Source organism: Zootoca vivipara, chromosome 10 (genome assembly GCF_963506605.1).
Source record: "Zootoca vivipara chromosome 10, rZooViv1.1, whole genome shotgun sequence".
In the NCBI taxonomy this organism is placed as follows: domain Eukaryota; kingdom Metazoa; phylum Chordata; class Lepidosauria; order Squamata; family Lacertidae; genus Zootoca; species Zootoca vivipara.
The window spans coordinates 42,033,816-42,059,406 of NC_083285.1; the positions used below are offsets into that span (position 1 = coordinate 42,033,816).

Here is a 25,591-nt window from a genome sequence, read left to right on the forward strand (position 1 = left end):
TTAAGAATATTGTTTAAGACTCACATTCTCTTTTCCAACTCTTTTCTTTTTATATTGCAAGCTGTTTAGTTTACAGTATAAACTCGTTAAGAATTCTGAATTCTAACTTGTAGTCGTAGCTTGGATCCCAAACGCCTTGTGAGTCAAACGTTTTGGCTCCCAAACGCTGCAGACCCAGAAGTGAGTGTTCCAGTTTGCGAACGTTCTTTGGAACCCGAACGTCCGACGCGGCTTCCGATTCCAGGAGCTTCCTTCAGCCAATCAGAAGCCACGCCTTGGTTTCCGAACGTTTTGGAAGTCGAACGGACTTCTGGAACGGATTCCGTTCAACTTCCGAGGTATGACTGTATTAACAAACCCTTCCTACAGTTACTTTTGAATTCTCCTTTGCCATGTGTTTACACTTAAGATGCTGTTTTCCAGGTATCAAAAACAGCTCTAAAATGTACATAGTTTTAGGGTGCACAACACACTTACCTGCAAAGTCCTATCAAAATCTGAGTAAACGTGCACAGGGTAGGCATGAACAGGAATTATTGTAAAATCTAACTTTAGTAGATCTAGTTTTATACAACAGGAAGAAGAATGCAATGTTTCTGCGATGGCCAAGTATGTTTTTAAATTGGTCATGCTAACCATCTTGTGGGGCCCTGGCCTAAAATGTGTAATAGTTAAATAAATCCCTACAATACTCAGGGATTTGGAAATTGGAGATTTAAAATAAATAAAACTTTCCAGATTATAATTTGTATAAAGTTCTAGATTGCCAAAGTATCAGTGTTGTCATAGAAGATAAGGCTAATACTCCAGGTATGGGAGGTAACCAGGGGAGGAACAAGGTTCACAAGGCCAAATAAATATTACAGATACCTCATGATTTTAAGCTACACCTGCTAAAATGCCCTCTTTCCATTCAGCTATAAATGTTTCAGGAGCCGTGTCCATTTCCATTTGGCCACCTTAACTAAAATATTACAGTATAATGCACAAGTGTAGCTTAAGACTGATTGCATGTAAATGAGTTAATAACTAGAGACCTGAGTGCTGGTGCTGCATCACATTTTAGAAGAAACTGACAAAGTCAATATGATATTACAACATTTTTTTATTTGGTAGCACATATCTTTTAAACTCTAAGGACTTCAGCTAGTATTTGACAAAAAGTAACAGTCTTTAATTTACATGAAAGCTGTATTCATTCTACAAACATTACATACAAAATAGAATGTCAGTACTTATATCTGTATTCTGTCTTTTACAGCTTTTAAAACAATGAGAATGGTAGAAATACAATATTTTGCGAAAAGAGAACTAAGGAAAAATGTAGATCCCAGATATATCTTCTTTCTCTGTAGAAATTCTTTTATCCCTACTAGGTAATATCCTCACATTTTGCCCAGCCACCTTATGCTGGAGAACTATCATTTTTATAAAGGGCCTCTTACTGCATTATCGCCAAGATTCCCTCCCCCCCAAACTGCTGATGTTCTGTAGTGACCAGCTGGTTAATGCCCTAAGAGCCAAGAAGAGACACAGCCAAGCAACCCTCTTTACAAGTTCTTTATACCACCAGTTCTCTAAGGAGGGTAAAGCTCACTTTCCCCCCTCACTGCTACCTGCCCCACACCCATCACAGGTGGACAGCAACCAGTGAAATGTAAACATGTTGGCAGGCAGGTGTTGAACAAATCATCATGGCTAAAGGAACATGAGCTGCCTTTACCTAAGGAAGGATCAGCCTAGCATCAGACTGGAACAGAAGCATATAAGATTCCTGAATTGTGCCTTCTTGCATGCGTATTCTCTGCTGCAGCCTCACAGAGGAGCAGCTCAAAATTGTACACCCTAAGTCCTTTCTTTTACAAAACCTAATGCTTAAATTTAGATGCTTTTGTCCTTTTCAAAAATAATACATAGCTGTACATACTCATTTAAGTCTAGAATATTTTAAAAAGAAGGATATACCTTCTGCTACTGGTAGAAAACTAGAAGGTCCCAATTTCAGTAGTGCTCTCACAAGAAGATGAGCACTGATGGGCAAAATGCCTTCTGACTGGCAATCACATAATCAGAGTTTTAAAGCAATGTTTTTAAACGACACTTTTACTGATACAGAATTATCTTTTTGTTCATATCAGAATAAAATATTTTGTACATTATATATAAATATATATATTATAATAATACTCTTTACAAATATAAAATATCTCATTTAGAGATCCAAAAAGTGCTACACAGACAAAGTCTGGTTGCTGGATAGTTCTGTAACATTTTCTCCTTTACATTCAAATGTAAAAGATTTCTGTTGATCTAACTAAAACAAAACTTTGCTTTAATCTCATTCACATTAGTTTTTATTTTTTGATCTTGGGCATGCAAGACAATTTACAAAAAAAAAATCACATTTATCTAAGGATTGCATCCTGCCTTACAATGGGTATGAATACCCAAATACAAAATACTGATACCTTGCATTAGTTCAGAATGATGCAGTCACATTTAAATTGCTGCATTTCTCAGGAAAAAAAATATGGAAGTGGAGAATTTCTCATTTCCTGGTCTCCATCTCTCTGTATTTGGCCAAGGAAACTTACACATGGCTTAATATTCTAAAGGTGGTGATGAGATTTCTGCAAATTCCCCACTCCCAATGCAGCTCTCTGCATCATGACCCACAACATTCCCAATAGTTCCACAACCCTAAAGAGAAGATTTTTGGAGGGTTCAGTGGGCTGTAAACAGAAGGAGTCAGAAAATCTCATTCTGTGAACATGAATTAACTCTGCCCCTTTCAGGGAAGGAAAGTCAGGTTTTAAGATACTGAATGCAAAATGCACATATTATGTACTTGGTTATCTACACCTAAATACAAACAGTTGCAGAATGTCATTGCCAGTGACTCTTCAAAGAACCAAGGAAAAGGGGGCAGAAAATGTATAGAAAAAAGTAGGAACCCAAACCCCATGGCAAGCTTCCTCAGTGAAACTACATGCAAGCCACCAAACTAGCTTATACACCCCAAACTGTCATTTGTATGCCTTGTACTGACTGATCTAAAAGTTTGGTCTGCTTAAGCTCACCATATCAATGCTCTTTGGCACACCTCATTTTCATAGGATTGGGTTGTGAGTTGTTATTCACAGAATGACTTTGACATCATTTCCTAAAGCTAAAGCTCTTCTTTTGCCTTCAAAGAAAGAAGTGTGACTTAAATGTTAAGGTTTTGTCTCTCGGCTTTCTATTCATCAGCTGGAGCATTTGCGCTGCTACCTTCAAAAGACCACCTTTTGCAAGGGAGAAAAAGGAAAGGACACTTTTTCCTGCTTTTGAAATTAAAGCAAAGGGCAATCTCATCAGAAGTCAAAATTCAGCTCTGCCCCCACAACCCAATCTGAGAAACTAAGGAACAACCACGCCACAATTCAATACATCACTGTAAGTGACAAACAAGATTTGCACAGGGGCAATAAATAGTCCAGGTGGTGGGATGTGAAATCCAGCTTCTGTGCCTGATTTGCTTTAACATTTGCATCAAAGTTGACGACTTGTCATGCAACTACATTTTCCCCACTTAAATACTTTGTTCATGCTGTCCAAAAATATTTACACACATTTCCCTGCAGGTAACATTTTTCCAGCGGCACCACTCTAAAAATCCTATAAATACACTATAAAGTCTATAAAGGACTACATAATGTTTGGGAGAGCATATTTCTTGATCTGTACCTGAGCAAGGTGTCAAAGGCAGTGAAGGACAGTCAAGGGCGGCAGTCACAAACCTGCTCAATGTCATAGATCTCCTTTGGGCAGTCTGCAGACAGGATTAATGGTGTGTTCTCTGTCACTACAACATCATCTTCTATGCGTATACCAATGCCACGAAAACTTTCAGGGGCACTCACATCATCCTCGGGGATGTAGATGCCTGGAAATAAATGTGGCAATCCAAAACTAAAGGGCCTGGGTTAAAAACTACGTCACAAATACGCAACATGTCTCTAATGATTTATTTTAAAACATTTATAAACCGCTTAATATTTCAGAAAACTAACACGATTTAGAAGGCAGGATACATGAATACAGTCATAACTCGGCTCCCAAACACCTTAGGAGTCGAACGTTCCGGCTCCTGAACGATCGAAAACCAGAAGTGAGTGTTCAGTTTTCCAAATTGTTTTTTGGAAGCCGAATGTCTAGCGTTGCTTCCGCTATTGTTTCCGGCGCACCTGCGCAATCAGAAACCAATCAGAAGCCACGCCTTGGTTTCCAAACATTTTGGAAGTCGAGCCGTACCAATGCAGAGGTTTTTCTAAGACACTGAACCATGGATACATCCGCAACAGAATAAAGCTTGTGGAATCTCTTTCCTTAACAGATGTTAATGAACTAACCTACAGTATTGCAAGTTCTACTAAAATAATATGCTATTTTATGGGCTCAGAGCATTTTGGAAAAATGTAAGTTGTTGTGTTGTGTTGTGTAGTATAGTGTCAGTGCCCCTAGCAGTTCAAGTGTTGCTCAGCCCTCAGGTTACTGTCCTAGGTTTATACCAGATGCAGCTTACACGTCTCCTAGCTTTTCATTGTTGCTGTAAAAGCTAGAAATGTAGGAACTTTAGAAATGTGAGAACTAGGATTCTCAGGAAGGCAAGTTAGGAGAAAATACCATATATGCCAACCGAATGGCAATTCTGTGAACCCATGGTATACATGCGGAGACATGTATGTTTATAGTTGTAGGCATTTGTATACACAAGTGTCTATACATACACACACAGTCCTGCAAACTTTATTCCAGCATTGTTGATTGTTGATAAGGTGTATTTTTACCTGGCTCAATGGTGATCACCATGCCTGGCTGGAGGGGGATTGATCGAGATACATCGGGGGTGTCGTGAACATCCATTCCCAGATAATGTCCCACATGATGAGGGCAGTATTTCCGAACAGCCTACAAGTCAATGACATGTTCGTAAAGCAAGTGAAATGTGAAGGGATGTACACATTTCTTCAGCGCTGAGAGTGGAAACATACATTGAAAGGGAAGTATGCAACTGATTCATAGTTCTTGCTTCTGTACAACCAGCATCATTTGCGTGGTCAACCCCTTTGATTCCTCTCATTTGCCTTCTTTTCCCTGAGCCTCTCTCACAAAACCACAATGTTTAGGTCCTAACGTTCAAATTCACAGGCAGCTGGCTGAAGATAAAAAGAAAGCCTCTAACACAAACAATATAAGGCGTTTATTGTTGTGACTACAACTAGCTTTAAATGTTTTGCTTTAAATTGCAGGCCTATCAGTGGGAATCAGCTTCAATAGCCAAAAATGCAACCTCCATTTTGAGATACAGTTTTTCTCTGACCTCTTACCGGTAGATACACTTAAACTGTGCTCATGAAGCTCCCTGAAACATTTCCCTGACTACCACTGGAAGGCAGGAGTACTGCAGCTAAAAGGATCACTTGTCTGTCTCACCACAATAATTCAGATTTCCCAACAGCTAATTCACAAAATGCTCTTTTTAATTGGGCACTGTGTAGAATTAGGATCTTCACCTTTTTCCACTAGCCAACATAGGCAGTGGTTGGAATTGCTCCTAGTACCAGTACTTACCTTCTCTCAGTGAAGGGGAATAGCAGGATACACACCAACTGCTGTCCATCTCGAGCAGACAAGTGCCTTTTTCTAGCAGGTTGTCCCCAGGGTTTTTGTTTTTGTTGCGTGTGGGGAGTGCATTCTGCATTTTTTTGGTTTATTTATTTTTGTACATTTTAATTGCTTTTTCATATAAACAGAAGAAAACTAGGACAAATTCAGAAGTATTGCCACAAAGTTGCTATGTCTGATTTCCAACCAAACTGTAGCACGTATACTGTACTTTGAAACTCTCTGCACACTGACATCATGCAAGCATCTTCACTGTACAGTACTGTACTCTATTCACCACCTGCTTAGAACATTTTTGTTTAGCCAAACCAATCCAGACATGTAGATGTTGATGCATTTTAATCTCTTTTTCCGTTTGCATTTCATCGTTTTTAAATACAGGTAGGTAGCCGTGTTGGTCTGAGTCGAAGCAAAATAAAAAAATTCCTTCAGTAGCACCTTAAAGACCAACTAAGTTTATATTTTGGTATGAGCTTTCGTGTGCATGCACACTGTGTATCTGAAGAAGTGTGCATGCACACGAAAGCTCATACCAAAATATAAACTTAGTTGGTCTTTAAGGTGCTACTGAAGGAATTTTTTTATATTGTTTTTAAATGTCTTTCATTACTTGCTTTTATTTAGTTTTAATATCTCTTTTACACCACTTAAGAGATTTTGTTACAATCAAGTGGAATATAAATTTTGTTAAATAAAATACTGTACTCCCCCCCCCCGCAACCCAAAATCTTCCTCCACAGTAGTCAACATGTTCTCAAGTGGCTGACAATAATCGTTTTGCACAGTAAATAAAAAAAGAATGCCATGTAGAATAAAGGTCTTCGCTAGTGGTTTGAGTTCTAAGCGCTTTACATTTTTCTGTTAACTTCTCCATCAAGGCTAAGGTCTAAATAGTTTGTACCATTTGTCAAAGGAATTTAATGTACCTCCAACCTCTAGCTACAATGCGTTTGGCTGCCACAAAAAGGAAATATCAAGAAGTTCTTAATACATCAAATTCCCAGCCTCACCTTCATAAACTGACAGCAGTGCTAGCTCAGTATTGATGTCACTGAGCTGCAGCGACTCTCCAGGGTCTTTTATACCTGGCAATGCCAGGGATTGAACCAGGGAGTGTGTTAATGCAGCTGACTTATGGCTCATCCTCTGTGTGCATTTTTAAAAGGACATATTCAGCCTGATCCAAGTCACAGGATTGGCTTTTACTTTGAACAGGGTCTCTCTAATTTGCAACATCTTTCGACGTATCATAGAGAGGGAATTGAATTTAACTTTTTTAAAAAAGCTTCCTATAGAGGTGAACATCTGACCTCCCTCAAATAATTCCGGGGAGTGGCAATCAAAAGAGGGAAATAACCTGTGCTGAAATACTATTTGTGCCTGTATCTGTCCATCAAAGAACAAAGCAAGAAAAACACACCTGTTGTGTGTGCAGCATTACCCAGCGAAGCAGAATCAAAGTGACTCATTAATAGAAACTTCCCGAATAGTCGGATTCCTACTTTTTATGAGAACAAAATCCCGCTGTGAGAATACCTCCCGTAACTCTCACCACCACCAAAAAACGAAGCATTTCCCTCTCCTCGCCTGCCCCCTGTGGCAGTTCTGTTTAATGATATCACAGGCAAGTTAGAACAGTCCCACCCCACTCAAATGACACTTGTCAGGAATTAAAACTATTGCATGCCTGAGTTAGCTGAATGTTCTGCCATCTGCGGGACGAGAGAGGTACTGCTACCAACCCTTGGTTTTACAAGACACATCCTTTCTGGACCTGGAACAATACCAGAAGCACCCACATTGACAGGAAGTTGGCACTTCGAAATTGCAATGGCCAGTTTTGAAGGGCCTGTTTGCTTTTTTTTTAATGGAGAAAGGCAGCAGATTACTTCCTTACATCATTATCTACTGAAAGTACCTTGAAGAGGTGGCTCTCAGGGGTGCTTTTCTGTAAGATCCCCAAATCTTTTAGCTTCTGTCCAGTGAGGGTCAGCATGAGACTGTAAATGTTCTCTAGGCTCACGCCTGGAGAACACAGCCTCAGGCAGGACTTCTGGACTTCCAGTACAGCCTCGTACAATTCTGCTTGGGGACTGGTGAACCTGAGGAGGAGAGAGCAATGCAAACCACTTCAAGCAGGGTTTGAACAGGAAGGAAAGCCTGTCCAGGCTACAAAATAATGATGTGATGTGACCCTCCCGAAACTGTTCCACATCAGAATGCAGGTGGAGAAGTGCACGTTCGAATACTTGCCTCTTATCAAATACTCTGAAGAAGTGTGCATGCACACGAAAGCTCATACCAATGACAAACTTAGTTGGTCTCTAAGGTGCTACTGGAAAGAATTTTTTTATTTTGCATCAAAATTTGGTATGTTAAGGAGAAGACAAGGCTTAAAATGCTGGCTTTCCACACAGGAAGGGGAATGAGTGCCCCATCTGTAGTCTTTTTTAAAAGTAACTTTTACTGTATTTTCCAGATAGAACATACAAAGGATGCACAAAATATGAATACAAACTAATTCTCCCAACAGAAGCCCCACCTGCATTCTGAAGTGGAACAGAACCATGTGAAATATCTAAATGAGTAGAGTAGTTCTGCATCACCACAGCCATAAGCCATTACCCTCATGCTGAAGTTTGTGAAACAGGCTGATCGTTCTGTACTGAGCAAGAACATGCAAGGATAAGCAGGGGAGAAAAGCCCCTGAAGCACAACGAACTAGAGAAAGGACAGTGGTGAAGCAGAGACACTTTTCAGGAAACTCAACAGAGCAAAGCTATCACAGGTTTATTGAAATTGTACCTGGATTCATTTTCCCAACACCCTCCAAAAACTCCCCAACAGATAGATGCAGGCATGCTCAGGAGGCTGCAAGTTGCAGCTCTTTCACGGCCTCAAAAACAGCGTGGGATTCTCCTGCTGGGAACAGAACCTACCTGCCATTGATGGGCCAAGTGCGGGTGATGTCGCTTACATAACAAGAGTATTCGCATCCCCCATCCAGTAAAACCATTTCTCCATCCTGGGGCAGAAGAAAAAGCAATTCATGCAACCAGAGGCAGAAAATAAGAGAGAACTCTTTGAACTTGAATTTATGCATAATAGTGGGTGGGATAAACTACTACTACTTTTTCGTCAGACAGAAGACCAGGGAGTTGGAAGCTGTTTTCCAGCTGTAGTCCTGCCCTTTCTTGAACATCCAGTCTGCCTACCTAGGTTAGGCCAAAGCAATTTTAAAAAGTTGGTGCCATGTTTGCTCAAGAAAGTATGAGATACAAAATAAGCATCTTCTAATCAGATCAGCTTCTCCTAGTGCAGAGCTTTAAAATAAAATTCTGAGTTACACAGAACTCTACCAGCCAATAGATTAGCCAGGCATGTCAAACTAGCGGACCTCCAGATGTTTTGGCCTACAACTCCCATGATCCCTAGCTAGCAGGACCAGTGGTTGGGGAAGATGGGAATTGTAGTCCAAAAAATCTGGAGGGCCGCAAGTTTGACATGCCTGGATTAGACAGATGGGAGATTCTTAGCTATACAAAAGAGGAAAAGCTGTTTATGCTCAATTACAGATTGCTCCAATGACCCATGAAGCCAACTGCAGGTAATGCAGGAATGAAGACCTGTGACCTTCCAAATGTGGTTGGACTACGATGCCCATAATCTTTGAGCATTGGCCATGGTATCTGGAGATTATGGGTGCGGAAGTTCAACCATACTTGGAGGGCCACGGGTTCCCCATCTGTGTCCTAATGGTAAATGAATATATTTGAAATGTTTTGCGTTGTCCATGATTTAGCTGAAGTAACTAAAATCTTTGTCATAGATGACGACTTCATGCTCTCTACTTTATATAAGTCCCTCTAAACGTAAATGGTCACCCTATTTTGATGGGCTCTTCTTAAAATCACAGACTGCTTGCATTATAAGGCCTGCCTGCAGAGACTTGAATGGGACAGACGTAATCATCACACTCACTGTCTTTAAAAAAACAAAACCATTCACTTATTTTAATAGAATTGATATAATATTATTTTATAACATGCTGGAAGCATATTAAAAACCTTATTGTGATCTCTGTGACAGTTCAGCTCAACTGGATGGAATGCGTACAAAAGATTCTGATAAACCTCGAAATCCATTTCAGGGCAGCTGTGATCAGTGTTCTTAAGTTCCAGAAGGGAACGGTGGAGATAAAAGACCTTGTTTTAAGAACTGAGTCTCACTAGTAATATGCTACTCTCGAAAGAGTCCACCTGCTGCCCTGCGACAAGAGGGCCTCCCTGTGCTTGTGCACTTCAGCTGTTCGTTATCATTCCTATATCCCCCCCAATCTCCCTCAAAGTAATCAGAATAGGGAAATCCCTTCCTTAGTCAAAAGCCTCCCTTTCCCCCAGCAATTATTAGTCACCTGTTAAAAAGTATCATAATTTTGGAAACTGGCATTCACCAGTCTCTTTGTAAGGGAAGGAAGGAAGGAAGAGAATATCTACTTCTGAAGAAATACTTTTTTTAAATGACTGAATAATAAAGACCTGGACTCTGTGACACTACATTCAAACCAAGAAGGGGAAAACAGTGTGAGAGGAATTCTGCAGGGACCATCCAGATATGAGAACATGCATTAAATCTGTTCAGTTTTTATGTGCAGAAATATAATCCCTTATTATTTCCCACACAAGGAGCATCATGTTTGATGTAGATGTATGAGAATGTCCCAGAAGTTATTTGCTTGGCTTTCTCAAGAGGGAGTCCCTCTCTCTAGACACAGGGTAGGCAGAAGTACCCTGGGACAGAGCAGAGCTGGTTTTACTTAATAAACCATTCAGGAACAGGACTGTGTAGTCCTCTTTTTAAGATGTCTGAGTCCTGCTCTTTCTTCACTGCTCTCTTCAATGGACCAATGATCACACGCCCCTCAAGGACAGGCGCTGCTGCAAAACCACTTGAGTTTGAGGCTTTGCCATCATGGCGGTTAATATATACAAGTACCAGTCGTGTAACTGGGCCAGACAGTGTGATTATTTCTACGCCAGCAACCCTGATGGTTGATGGCATCAGCCAGACCATTCAGTCAGGTTGATTCATGCAATACGAGCCACAATAACTTACAGCAAACATGGGACCCTCCAAGCTCATGGCATCCGAATAGGTATCTAGTCAATTACCAGAGTTGAAGAAAGGGTGATACGGAAGATGACTGTTTGAAAATATTCTCTAAGGTAGATCTTTTCTACACTGACTTGGTAATTGGCTCTGCTCCCTGGAGGACCTTCTTTGCTTTCAAACACATTTTCGTTGCCTCCAGCATCTTTCTTCTACCCTTCACAAATCAACCGACGACACTGGTACACAGTAGGAAATAATATAACAGTCTTCCCTTAACCTGGTGCCCTGCAAGCGTTTGGGACTACAACTCCCATCAGCCTCACCTAGCAAGGTCAATGGTCGTGGATGATGAGAGGTGCAGTCCAACAACATCTGGATGGGTTAGGTACAGGCACCCCCAAACTTCAGCCCTCCAGATGTTTTGGACTACGATTCCCATCATCCCTGACCACTGGTCCTGTTAGCGAGGGATCATGGGAGTTGTAGGCCAAAACATCTGGAGGGCCGCAGTTTAGGGATGCCTGGGTTAGGCCGTAGCTAAGACTCTAGCACTGTATAGACACATTGGATTCGCAGGACACTTCCATGGTATGCTGATTACTAGAAAAATCTGTAAGGGTGATGTTTGTATAGCTCTCATTCAGAATGGGGGACTCAAATTGTACCTCCAAAATCAATGTGCTCCCACACTAGCAAGAAAGGTTAAGTTTAGTATACATGTGGTCATATAGCAGGGATGGGGAACCTTTGGCTCTCAAGAAGATGCTACATTACAGCTGCCATCACCCCTGATGGACTGGACCGGCGGATGAGAGTTGTAGCCCTGCAACGTCTGTTGGGCCACATGGAGCTGTTTATAAATCACTCTTCAACATAAATAAATCACTCAGCTACCATATCAAAATTCAGCACATAGCAATTTTCAAAAAGTATGAAAACCTGGCATGTTGGTCTCTTACGGTTGAAACTTGAGACATGAAGTTTAAAGCATAAGAGAGACCAGGCATGCCAACACAGAGTAAGCCAATCGGCACAGGAGGTGGAATGTTGGGCCCCAGGGGTTCCACTGTCTCTTCCAATATTTGCATTTGGGAAAGGGGTGCTTCCAGTAGCAGGCAGGAAAAACTGATGCTTGCTGAATGCAAAAAAATTGGAGAGAAATCACAATTAACAGAAAAAAGACAGGGAATGAAATATTGGCTTATGAAACAAGGCTTATCTGATCTAAACACTATTTGCTCACTGAGCACACAGTGGTATGTTAGGAGTGCTTCTGACTGAGTTGCTGTTCAGCACATTTCAAAATGTATTGGGCCAAATAAATCTTGTTTTGGCAACTTCCGAGATTTCATCACTCCTTTCTTTGCTTGCAGAATGCAAGCCTCCTTTACCAAGACACACACACAGAACACTTTATGTGCAGACACCCTCTGAAGGCAATTACTATCATTGAACAGTGAAGGTTCAGTTGTCAAACCGAAGATCGTAATGGGAAGAACAGTAGTTTTGGAACAAGTCCATGTGAACTCTGTGAGGACAACACCCAAGATAAATGTTACAGCTTCTCGGATTCAAGTCAGATATGCAAACCTAACAAGGAAAAAGCACCGCAGAGTCACTCCATAAGCTCAGGCTTTGCTGAGGCATACTCCTGACCACACCCTCTCCTCCATGTTAAGCTAGCTATGGTAAGAGATGGCGTGGACACACACCCAGGAAGCAGAGGTCACAACTCTGAGGGGTGCTTAAAACAGCAAACATGGGTCAGAAGAAAACTTCTCCAAATAGTTTTGCAAGGCTTCAGAGACATGAAGTTATCGGTAGGTTGCAGTAGGAAGTGTCAGAATCCATTTGGTTACCTTGATGAGCTGGTTGTTTTTCACATAATGCAAGGTGTTGGATCTGTTGCCACCTGCAACCACAGGAGGATAAGCCAAAATATCAGCACCACGAGCCCGGCACTCAAATTCAAACTGGAATAATTAAGTTGGAAATAAGAAAACCCATTAGTTCTAGCTCAGGATTGCACAGGACACATCCGAGCCCTTTTCTGCCTGTGCATCGGACAACAAACCAATATGGTAGAGCAGGGGTCAGCAAACTTTTTCAGTAGGGGGCCGGTCCACTGTCCCTCAAACCTTGTGGGGGGCCAGACTATATTTTGGGGGGGGAAAGTGAACGAATTCCTATGCCCCACAATGCATTTTAAATAAAAGGACACATTCTGCTCATGTAAAAACATGCTGATTCCCGGACCATCTGCGGGCCAGATTTAGAAGGTGATTGGGCCGCATCTGGCCCCCGGGCCTTAGTTTGGGGACCCCTGTGGTAGAGGATACAATGTTGGGCTTGAATTCACTGGTAGTTTTTAAGTGGCTAAATCAATTTCAGATTTACACAACTCCCTTTGCCTCGGACAATTCTTCCGTTTGTTGTATTTATCTGGCTCCTTGATGTTTCTGATTTGGGCTCATTGGATGAACTATTCGAAAGAAATGTGTAAAACCAGGAGGCACTTCTAATTCCATTAAGCGCATTCTCTGTGGCAGGCTTAATCCATATCCTAGGCAAATCATTACTTATGCAGGGAAGAAAGACTGTACACATTCTTGGATACAAAGGTATAAAACCCTCATATGAGAGTGCATATGAAATAAAAAATATTTGTTGTTTGACTAACAAATGCAAAATTATAAACACCTCTTAAGGTTTGTCAGGTTTGTCCTCAACTCCTCTGAAACCTCACTCACATATATGTTATCCTTTTGAAAGGAAGTAAGTTTAGGGAAAGATGCATAATGAGTTGTGGCAGAGCAAAGGCCTATATTAAGCTCCCATTGTTGTCTTAGAACAGGCATCCCCAACCTGCGGCCCTCCAGGTTTTTGGCCTACAACTCCCATGATCCCTAGCTAACAGGACCAGTGGTCAGGGATGATGGGAATTGTAGTCCAAAACATCTGGAGGGCCAAAGGTTCGGGATGCCTGTCCTAGAAGGAAAACTAACAGTGCAATCCTCCACATGTCTACTCAGAAGCCAGTCCTAGTAAGGCCAATAGGACTTATTCTGAAGTATACTGTAAGGTAAGGTAAAGGTAAAGGACCCCTGGACGGTTAAGTCCAGTCAAAGGCAACTATGGGGTGCGGCGCTCATCTTGCTTTAGGCCGAGGGAGCATATGTTTGTCCACAGACAGCTTTCCAGGTCATGTGGCCAGCATGACTAAACTGCTTTTGGCACAACAGAACACCGAGACGGAAACCAGAGTGCACAGAAATGCTGTTTACCTTCCCGTCACAGTGGTAACTATTTATCTACTCATACTGGCATGCTTTTGAACTGCTAGGTTGGCAGAAGCTGGGATAGAGTAACAGGAGCTCACCCCGTCACGCAGATTTGAACCACCAACCTTCTGATTGGCAAGCCCAAGAGGCTCAGTGTTTTAGATCACAGTGCCAGCCGTGTCCCCTCTGAAGTATGTGTGCATAGGACTGCTGCCTAAGAGGTCAACGCAATACTAAGAGGGGAGATGTTATTGTTTCATTTTTGTTCTATTTATCTGTGCTTTTATCTTGTATTTTTATCTTATGAAGAGCAGTATATAAATTCAATCAATCAATCCCAACTGCATGAAGAATTATGATGCTTTCTAGGATACTACAAAGCACATACCTTAGCATACAGAAATGCTTCATCCACTGGAGCTTTGCTTGCAAACATTGTCTCCACAAACGCCTGTCAAAACATCAAATATAGAATAAACATAACTTAGGACCCAAAACCAATCTATGGCCTGTGATGACAAAAGAAGGCTTTTACTGCTGGGCAGGTTCGCCAGAGGTGCCAATAACTGCCTCTTTCACAGCATTCCCCATGCTGGCTTTTGCACCACAAAAGAGGGAAATATTTGTGTTAGGATTGTATAAATTTTCAAAACCATACCCCTGTTTCTGTCATTACCCTCAAAAGCTGACAGAGGTTTGTTCATGGAAGTCTGAAACAAAGCGGAGTCAATTATGTACAGCATCTTTCAGTTTCTCAAACAGTTGTTAGTTTGTGTCTGTGATATAAAACCCACCTGGGTCTGGATGTAGATCTGCCTGGACTGCTGTAAATACATTCTAATCCTGGTTGAGGAGGGAAATATGGTGGCAAGATTCCAAATGCTTGAGATCTCTTCTTGGCTTTGGGAAAACCACCATTAGTCAGCCAGGTCCCCAACATCTAACACCCAGTTAAACAAGGTAGCCAGACATGGGAGAAAAACACATTGCATGCTCCCATACAGATCTCAAGGCAATCTGTCCAGACCAGTCACTTCTGGCTTTATGGTACAGCAGCCTCCGGAAGCAGAGCCATAACTACTCGATTCAATTCAAACCAAGCCAGTTAGCACAAGCCATGGTTTCTGATACTGATCTGCTATCTAATCTAAAGTACTAGTTACAGGTAGGTAGCCGTGTTGGTCTGAGTCGAAGCAAAATAAGAAAATTCCTTCAGTAGCACCTTAAAGACCAACTAAGTTTATATTTTGGTATGAGCTTTCGTGTGCATGCACACTTCTTCAGATACACTAGGTGTATCTGAAGAAGTGTGCATGCACACGAAAGCTCATACCAAAATATAATCTAAAGTAGTGATTCTTTACTTGAAAAATCGTGCTTAACCTTCATTAATCTTCCGTAATCATGGCTTAATGTGATGCCCGAATTAAGCCTGTATCCTCAGTCACTTCTCATCAAACCATTGTTTTCTTTTACAATGCAATAAAATAATGTCCTTAATGAGTAAGTAAAGTTGCAAAGCTTATCTAAAGCAACATGAATATTTATGGTAACAAGCGTCAACACAGCAACATAGTATATGCCAACAAAACAACAAGTTGTAATATTAAGAGCAATAATCGTGTCAGATTTACAAACACTTTCACAGGGTTTGGTACCGGTACCCACTTGTGGGTCCCAGACCATAGGTTGGTAAACACTGTTCTAGAGAAGAAATCTGAGTGTTGGAAGATTCTGGACAGAGAAATGGAATCCACCACTACAATATATAATTACGAACACCAGTTTGGATAGCTTTAAAAGGGCTTAAAAGAATTCATGGATAATAGCACCATCAATGGCTGATAGCTGTGCTGGCTGTGTACCACCTGCAATGTTTGAGGTGCCATGCCTCCGAATATTAGTTGCTAGGTAAACAAAAGTGGGGAGAGGACTGTTGCATTGATGTCCTGCTTGAATGCTTCCTATAGGCACCTGACAGGGTGCTAGAATAGATGGGCTTTTGGTCTGATCCCAAGAGGCTGCTTTTATTCTCAGTAATAGTCCAATTTGGAAAAGGCGAACCAGGAATTACTATCATTAAATATATCATTATAAAAATCTATAGCCAAAGAGCATGTTTTCAAATTTAATTTGAGATTGATCTTATCCCACAACATCAGAAATCATTTCCATAATGGATTATTATGGATTTGTAAAGGCCAGTTCTGCTTCTTAAAAATGCCCCTCAAAGTTTTATTTCAAAACACTGCATTCTAAGACCAACCACGGGATGTCACTAGATACATAACCCAAGATGGAATTGGCTCAGATTGTGAAACTAAGTAATAACAAAGAAGATCAAGTAGATTTGGTTCCCACTCAATTGGTGTTTTGTTCAATTACTTTGTATGAAATTAATTGTTGTGTTAGCCAATAAAGGTCGTGCTGTATTGGAAAGCTTAGTATACAAATGCCTTCCCATAAAATTGAAGAATATATTTTCTTTGGGATTACCCACTTATAAAAAAGAACAGTCCCTAGAACTATCCAACCAGAAGCAACCCAAGTAGGTCCACATCCCATCTACCCTTTGAAAAGTGTTTCTGCACCATGACAGATTTTCTGTTGACACCGTTAGGCACAACTGCCTTGTCCCATACCTGTGATGTCACCTTGCCAGCAATCTTCATTCTCTCAATCTCTGCAGCAGATTTAACCAGTCGCAGGTTTTGCACTAAGTGCCTGATTGCTCGGATACGATTCTTGCTTCTAGCTTTGATTTCTGCCAGGTGTAGCAAGTAATCAGAATGGAGTTGTGGATGCACAGGTTTAGCAAAATCATACCAAACCATACTAGATTCATCTGTGAAACAGAATATAAACACGTTAGTTTAATTTGCCATATATATCTCGGGGGAAATCGGTACTTTGAAAATCTGCCTGAAAGGAATTAGCAAGAACTATTGCTGAAGCTATTCTTTCTATTCTAATGCACCATCCACTTAGAAACAAAATTGTATACTTCTATCGACTATATCTTTTGGAAAGTTTGCCTGTTCTCCATGCATCTGAGGACACCACTTAAGGTATCTTAACCAAGCTTTACATGATGGTTCCTGAGATCAAACAGCAGGTTTTCATCTCTGTTTGAATACAATTTTGAATCAAGGTAGCAGACTGAACCATTCAAACCTGCACTGATTTTAATACTTAAAATTCCTGAGCAATGCAATGTATGAGGCTGCAAGCTAATTATAAGCTGAGAAAATCATAGAGTTGGAAGGTACCTTGGAGGTCATCACCATAGCTGCCAAGTTATCCCTTTTTTTAAGGGAATTTCCCTTATGCTGAATAGGCTTCCTCGCGAGAAAAGGGAAAACTTGGCAGCTATGGTCATCACCCAGTCCCCCCGCCCAATGTAGGATCTACAATGCAGGATACAATTATAGATATTTCACAGCAGAAAATCATCTATGTAAATAGGATATCCACTTCCCTCAATGTAAATAGGTCATCTAATCTTATGGAAAACCAGGCCTTTGGATGATATATGTCAGAAAGAAGTAAGCCTGCCAAGTGGGCACATTATTCTTCCCTAATAGTCATTCTTCAAATAAAGGGATCCTGAAGGGACAATGCAAATGTTTGCCATGGTACTGAAGACCTCTGTGATTTTTCTACTATATTAGTAAAGATCCCTGAGCCACAGGCCATCCAACAGCCGCAGGAGAATCTAAAATGTCAATTATGTAACTTTTCTCAAATATTTTTAAAGGGTGGGGGGATTACAACCAGGTAGCTGGGAGCACAAAATTTCTTTGCATGTTTCCACTATGCTCTCCACCTGTGAGCAACCCACCCAAAAGCTTTGTACACCCTGCCAAAACTCCTACCAATCCACATCTCCTATATGTTTCTTCTTATTCTTACCTTTCAATTTAGCCACCAGGTGCCTAAACTCTTCTATGGTATATGCGTCATCCACGCCCGTGAGAGCCACTGCCCCGTCTGTCCCAGACCGTGGTCCATCCCACAGCTCTCTGCTTGGATCCCGCCGTGGGACAAACAGCAGAGCTTTGTGGGATGGCAAAGGTTTGCCAGGCACAGTCTGTAGCACCAAGATGCTGTCAGGCTCCTGGAACCCGCACAAATACAGGAAGTTAGTGTCCTGGTGGAAGGTGTATGGAATATCATTGCTCATGTAGTAGGTAGGATTGGATAGCAGAATCACTGTGTGGTCCATCCCTGGCACCTCTCTGTGTATCTCAGCCATCAACTTGTGCCTACGGAGAGCATACTCCACTTGCGACAACCCCGGTGTTACTTCTCCTGTGAACAGAAATCAAAATAGCTATTCTTGTTTCAAAAACACCTCTTCATGCTGTTAATTTTCCACGCTATGCTGCTAAGCAGCAAATTTTCCTCCTTTCAATTGACTCTCCTTTCCACCTCACACCCCCTTTTCTCCTCATCACTATTCTTTTGCCTTCTGCAAGGTGGGAAACTTGCTGGACTCTAGCTCCCATCAGCATCAGCCAGAATAACCAATGGCTGGGGTGATGGGAATTACAGTCCAGCAACATCTGGAGGGCTACAGGTTGGCTACCCCTGCCCTGCTCCAATGTGTACACATTCTCAGCGTATTTCACAGTCATGTGTAAGAAAAAAGCTCCATTTGATATTAACAAACATTAATTCTCAAGGCATTCCACAAGCTAACATAAGAATATTAATTTTTAGATTGGAGAATAGGTGATGGTGGAGAAAGAAAATAGGTACACTTTAACCCAATTGAAATACTACACTTTTTCAGCTTCTGGATATTGAACAGACAATGCTAGTGCTGGGTGCAACCTTTAATGTGAAGTCAGAAGAGATATTAGGTTGCCCAGCGAAAATTTCTCCAAAAATCAAACAGTGAACAATCATCGGACTATTTTTAGTATTATAAGCTATGTACCTAATAGCTCCAAGGAAAAATTCACTTTCTCGGAACTGCAGATTTAATCTGTCAACCACATTTTATCTGCAAAGAACAGAGTCTTTTTAACAAAACTGGACTGAAGAAACAAGAGCTGCTGATTGCAAATGAGGTACACTCTTGGCATAATCTATGACCACAATCCTGCACTCATAAACGTTAATGAAGTTAAGTGGGACGTTTTATGTGAGAACTGCACCCTTAGGCTACAATCCCTAAGCAAGCTTACATGGAAGGAAGTCCCAGTGAAACTGATAGGAGGCTCAGGCTGCAAGCAGTTAAATATTACTTTAAAAGGTCTTTGCCTAGAATGTTTATGCTACCTGTTTCATATGGCTACCTTGCATTCAGAATTTTTTCCTTTACAATAGTCTGGGTTGCCTCTAAAGATCCCATGAGTGGCATTCTACTCCTAGAAAGGTCACTCCCAACACCCGCTAATGAAAGGGGGTGGAGGCCACCTCTGTTCATTCCAGCCTCTTCCCCTCTGCTGAGGGACCCCACAGAACAGCATGGGAGGTGGTGCAGGCAAGAGGTAGAACTGGTGAAAATTATGCCTCCCACTTCCATTAACAGGTGCCTCCACTGGATCAAACCCATAATGAAGTGACATGTGAACCAGCCCATAGTAATGTAATTTTAACTTACTAGTAGAAAGGCAGGGTATAAAATAATACACAAATAACCACACAGTCCATTCCTATACCAATCTGATTGAACTCAGTGGGACTTAAACATGCATGACAACAGGACACATGTTTGGAGAGAGAGGCAAATCATAGAATACAAATGGAAAATAAAGGTGTTTGAGATAAAGGAAAAGGATTGTCACTTGTGGAAGAAAGCATGGTTGAACAACAATGAGTTTCAAGTGTGGGTGAATGATTCCATTTCTGGAAAATTGATTGCTAGCTATACGGTCATACCTTGGATCTCGAACGCCTTGGCTCCCAAACAAATCAGCGCCCCAACTACTGAAACCTGGAAGTGAGTGTTCCGGTTTTTGAAAGATTTTTGGAAGCCAAACGTCCGTTGGGGCTTCCACAGCTTCCTGCAGCCAACTGGAAGCCGCACTTTGGTTTTTGAACGTTTTGGCAGTCGAATGGACTTCCAGAACGGATTCCGTTCGACTTCCAAGGTATGACTGTACAATTAAATGTCTGGCCCAGGCCTAATTTACAAATGTCAATCAAGCAAACAGAGATTTTTTTATTTACAAACTTTTTTATTCCACTCTTCTGTCAGAAGCACATCATTAAAATGGCCTAAAGGCCTAGTGGAATAAAACTGTCTTCCCTGCCTACTTGAAGACCCATAAATATGGGCCCAGACTGACATGGGAAGGTATTCCAAATTTTCACTGCTATGATAAGGAAAGACCTGGCATTCTGCCCACCTGCTGCAACTCTGAAGGTAGGAAAATATGGAACTGGTGTTCAGAAAAGTTCTTGGGGAAGGATATAAGTTTGTTATCTGGAGAAGTGTGCATGCACACGAAAGCTTATACCAGAACAAACTTAGTTGGTCTTTAAGGTGCTACTGGACTTTTTAAAAAATGTTTTAATTTATTTCGACAGCGTCAGACCAACACGGCTACCCACCTGAATCAAGATAAGTTCTGTCAATCGTAAGAACTATGTGGATTTTTTTTCTGCTGCTGCTGTCATGGAAATATTTGTTGGCCATACCTGCTTGGTTTAGATGTTGCCTTTGCTGACAGAAATGTACATTTTCCATTCCCCCATTTCACTGTTCTATACGTAAAATGTTTGCTGTATTTATCTCAGTTTTATCTCATATTGGGATGCTCTATTATTTTAAGCAATGAGTCTGAACTGATTGAGAAATGCATACATAGGGATGATACCTCTTTGGAATTTTAGGAAATACTTTCTGAATGTGAATTCCACTAAGGATGTACAGTACCATTTTCCTCATCTTTGTGCAAAATAAAAAGAATCTAATGACACAGCTCAGAAACTAGTGTCCGTGGTTGCTATCCTATGCAAACATGGCAGGGAGTAAGTCCCAGTGAATACAGTGTTTCTTACCTCTGAGTAAATATGCTTAGACTGTACTGAAATGATCCTTACCTGCTTTCAGAAGATGTGGATGTGTGAAAGGGCTAGGTTGACCTAGGTACCGGTTTGGAATCTTCCTTTGCTGAACAGGCTGGATGGACAATTTCCGAAAGAAACAGAACTTGCAGTCTAAAAGAAAACAGCTGCATTGTGTCAAGCTGAAAGACCTTTCCCTTTCTAGGTGTAATACAGTCAAGTCACACGCTTGCCATTCTTTTCACCTTTTTTCTAAGGCAAATCCACATGGAATAACCTGCAGTGCAAGCCTATAAATGTCTACTCAAGATGTAAGCCCCACTGAATTCACAAGTACTTACTCCAAAAAGTACTGTAGGTTATGGATGGGAGATTCAAAAAGATTTAAATCTTCAAGTTACTTACAAATGTGACAGAACAGAATTGCACAAATTCTCTTTAACTTTCAGAAAGGACATCAGTTTTAAGAATTTTTTTGTCCTCAGTATTTCCATCACAAAGGCTGCAAATACCTTAGCTGTGGCACTTACCCTCCTTTTACCAGGGTAAGGTTAACTAATACTCTTCTACTAGAGGGATAGGAAACCTGTGGTTATCCAAACATTGGTGCTCTCCATCTACCATCAGCCCAAGTCTGTATGGTCCATGATCAAGGATGCTGGGAGCTGCAATCTAATGACCTCTGGGGAGGACACAGGTTCCCCACACCTGTTCTACAATATAACTAAAATATTGTAGTGATGCTTCTATTAACCATCCTTCCAAAACTATACAATGAGATTAAAGTGTGTGTGTGTGTAAGAATGTGACTGTATTGCAAGTTACATTCTGGTACAGTAGTACCTCGGGTTACAAACGCTTCAGGTTACAAACTCCGCTGACTCAGAAATAGTACCTCAGGTTAAGAACTTTGCTTCAGGATGAGAACAGAAATCGTGCTCCGGCAGCACGGCGGCAACAGGAGGTCCCATTAGCTAAAGTGGTGTTTCAGGTTAAGAACAGTTTCAGGTTAAGAACGGACCTTCGGAACGAATTAAGTTCTTAACCAGAGGTACCACTGTATTCCTTTTATCTCTTCCTGTGCAACACAGTATTTTTAATAGTATTTGTTTTGTAAGGACACTGTCCTAACTCTCCTCTGCCCTGGTAGACCCTGTAATGCTTTTTTCTCTTCCTTGGAACTGAGTAGGGGACTACCACATGACACGAAAACATTTTACCGCCTGTCCAATTATTAATGTACTCTTATCAATATAGATTTTATTCATATGCACTTGGAATACACTGAAAATATTGAGAATCGGACTTATTTGAGGGGGGCGGGTATCAAAGTATTTCATTCAAGTGCCAAAATACTACGTTTGCATAAACTGCTAACACTCACAAGAGTGGGCAACCAAGTAAGTGCATAAAAATTGCTAATAGATGTCATTACAGACCAAGAATACAATCTAGAGAAAATCAGTAGTAGTTGAGGTTGAAATCCTATGCATAAAAACCATTGAATTAAGTTGGGTTGGGGGTGCCAAACTCTGCATAGGTTCAGGGTCTCCTATACACACTTCCTTAGCAGCAAGCCCAGTTGAACACAATAAGTGTTTCCAAGTAAATATGCATGGGATTGGATTGGACTACATACACACTGAAGTAAATGGAAACTAGAGTGATGGCTGTCTACTACAGTGATGGCAAACCTATGACACGTGTGTCAGACATGACACGCAGAGCCCTCACTGCTGGCACGCGCCCCATCGGGCAATTCACGCTGTTGTTGCCCCCCCCCCCAATTCTCCTGCTCCTCCTACAGCTTGTCTCCGCTACAGCTTGTCTCCACTGTTAAAACCCGGATAACTTTTTGTTGTTGTTGCTGGTAGCCAGATTGGTTTTTTAAAAACTTTCTGTGCTGTTTCTTTCTGGCGCTTTTGCAGACTATGTCGGTGCTGCATGTTAGTTCTAGCGAAGGTATTATTCGTCATTTATTTCTGTTCTCTTTCTCCCCAAAAAAACACAGCAGCTTTGGGGCACCCCCAAAAAAGCAAAGCAACTTTTGCACCCCCCCAAAAAAACCTCCAAAACTTTGGTCAGCAGCTCCCCCCAAAAAGCTCAACAACTCTGGGTTTTTGGTTTGGTTAAATAATTAGTTTTTGGTTTATTAAATACAGTTATATATTACAATTATACATTTTTGTTATTTAAACTATAAATATCACAAAATAATGGTTTTTTTTCACAAAGTGACAAACCACCCGAGTTATGCTTGGTTTTTTGGTGAATTTTGACACACCAAGCTCAAAAGTTTGCCCATCACTGCTCTACTAGAAGGAAGTACCCAATTATTACCCCTCATAAATCTGCTCAGGAATGCAACTTTTCAGCTTTATACTTAGCATGTTTACCCAGAAACTCAATAGGACGTATTCCAATATAAGTACTGTATGAATAGGTTGCCCACATTTTCATGCAGAAATAAATCCAACAGAATTTAAAGGGTCTACCATCAGGTAAACATGCATAGGAATACAATCTCCCCCACCACTTGCATTTTGCAGCAGTATCCCCAGGTGCAAATACTACAAAGCTCCATAGAACTTTCTTCCTAGAAAGGGTGCTCAGGACTACAAACTTAGCACCCAATCCAGTCATTGCATTTTCCTTTGAGTTTTCTTTAAAACTCAATGTGATCATACAGGTCTTCCTGTCATATAAATCTTCATTTTTTACACATTTTGAAAGGTGACATACAGTATAGTACAGGCATCCCCAAACTTCGGCCCTCCAGATGTTTTGGACTACAATTCCCATCATCCCTGACCACTGGTCCTGTTAGCTAGGGATCATGGGAGTTGTAGGCCAAAACATCTGGAGGGCCGCAGTTTGGGGATGCCTGGTATAGTATGAAAAATATAAAAGAACTAGGTTATCTTTAGCATTCACTTTCTCAATTAAAAACCTTTAATGTATGTCCTTTTAATCTGTAATGTGTAACGGATTGTTTCAAAGGTTGACAAGGAAGCTTAACCTTATTATTATTTTTCAATTCAACAATTCAAAATTAGTAAGATAAACAAAAGACTTTGCAACAATGGATATTTTTATTTGCTTTTATAGAATTGCACAAATATATTCTATCAGAAATGTACAAATGGAAGGGCCAAAATAAAGCAGCCACAGTTACTTGATTTAATGAATATTAGGGAGAATCAAATCATTTCAATAAACAGAGGTTTGAACAAATGCAAGTATAAGAGAAACTATACCAGGTAGTTTCACAAACTACACAAAATCCAGCCATACTGTACTTGAAAACACAAGTCCACTAATCTCTGTGTGGAAGAGTTAAAACACATAATTTCTCCAACTGAGAACAATGAGACTTAAATGAGTATAAAACTCAGCTAATTCATGGCCAGAAATGAATTAAGGTAACGAAATTCAAATTAAATGAGAATTTCCACTACATAATATTTTGGTCCTATCTTGAACTGCATTGTCTGAAAACCATGCTCTCTTTTTATGACCTCAGTTCTGAATTCAGAGGTTGATTTAGTTTTAGCGACCCTAAACACCCGAGAACCTTTGTCTTTCGTCTTTATAGCGGTATGGTCTTCCGCTTAACCTAATATGGCCTTCTGTAGATTTTGTGTCTTATCATAGAAATGTATTTTAACTGGATTAATAACCCAGTTACATGAACTGGTTTCCGTTGTCCATGGTGGAAACTAAAGTGCACACACAGTGGAACCGAGTGCCTAGCGTAAGAAACTCCCACCCTCCCCAGAACGAAGGAAGCTCATCTTTAGAAGGAAAGAAAGTCTCTGACCTGAAAAGTTGCACATGCCCCTTACAGGCTGGATAAGTCTCTGTGCTAGGAACAACACCATGGCTGAACCCCCTGCCTGCAAGGACAGCACCCACCACTACAGGGCGATCTCTGAGGGGAAACCGGAGTCCCTCTTCCTCTCTTTCCCAAGTCCCCACTCCCTAGCATGCCAGCCTAAACTAAGCTCAAATAGAGCACAGGCACGTTGAGAGGACCTTCTCTGCTTTGAGTCGAAGCTTGATGGCGTCATTACGCCCATTACGACCGGAGATTGCATCCCACTTCCTTCCTTCCGGGTGTGTGCGGTGCTCGCTAGGAAATTTTTATTTAGGCGACTAAGTAAAACGCCTGCTTGTAAAAACACACACGGGGAGACCCATACTCACGCGCAGAGAGCCCGTTTAGTTTCAGTTATTGCCCTCTGGCGAGTGAAATAACTCGGTGTTACTATCCAAGTGGGAACGGCGGGGGCGGGACAACGGAAAGAGGCAAATGTATTGGGCAACTCAGGTTTCATTTCTGGAAAATTCCGGTCCGCCCCGCGCGAGCGTCGCTCGAGGGGCCACGGCGGGTGGGTGGCGAGGGCGCAGTGGGAGGAGCAAAGGGGGAAGGCAGCCAGCGCAGCGGGAGCGGCAGCCTCGAGCGAGCGAGCGAGCGAAAGCTGACAGGGGGCGGGGCAGGAGGGGCGGGG

At 41.4% G+C, this 25,591-nt stretch overlaps 1 protein-coding gene across 1 annotated transcript; it reads right to left on the reverse strand.

Annotated features, from left to right (window-relative positions):
- Positions 1–771: 771 nt before the first annotated feature.
- On the reverse strand, positions 772–25,130 carry XPNPEP3 (X-prolyl aminopeptidase 3). The gene is made up of 10 exons (XM_035128115.2): positions 24,901–25,130; positions 21,117–21,233; positions 17,973–18,371; positions 16,703–16,905; positions 14,449–14,511; positions 12,639–12,752; positions 8,607–8,692; positions 7,586–7,769; positions 4,830–4,950; positions 772–3,925 (listed from the first exon to the last, which is right to left on the reverse strand). The coding sequence occupies exons 1-10, from the start codon at positions 24,959–24,961 to the stop codon at positions 3,759–3,761; spliced, it is 1,515 nt and encodes a 504-aa protein (XP_034984006.2). The 5' UTR covers positions 24,962–25,130; the 3' UTR covers positions 772–3,758.
- Positions 25,131–25,591: the final 461 nt, after the last annotated feature.

What these genes read in the sequence shown, in the direction of transcription:
- XPNPEP3 (XM_035128115.2), bottom strand. Translation starts at nt 24,961, where the DNA reads ATGGTGTTGTTCCTAGCACAGAGACTTATCCAGCCTGTAAGGGGCATG. An exon ending in CCTGGTGGCTAAATTGAAAG is followed by an intron (nt 16,906 to 17,972) that starts GTAAGAATAAGA and finishes TCTGTTTCACAG; the next exon opens with ATGAATCTAGTATGGTTTGG. An exon ending in GGTGATCACCATTGAGCCAG is followed by an intron (nt 3,926 to 4,829) that starts GTAAAAATACAC and finishes ATTTATTTCCAG; the next exon opens with GCATCTACATCCCCGAGGAT.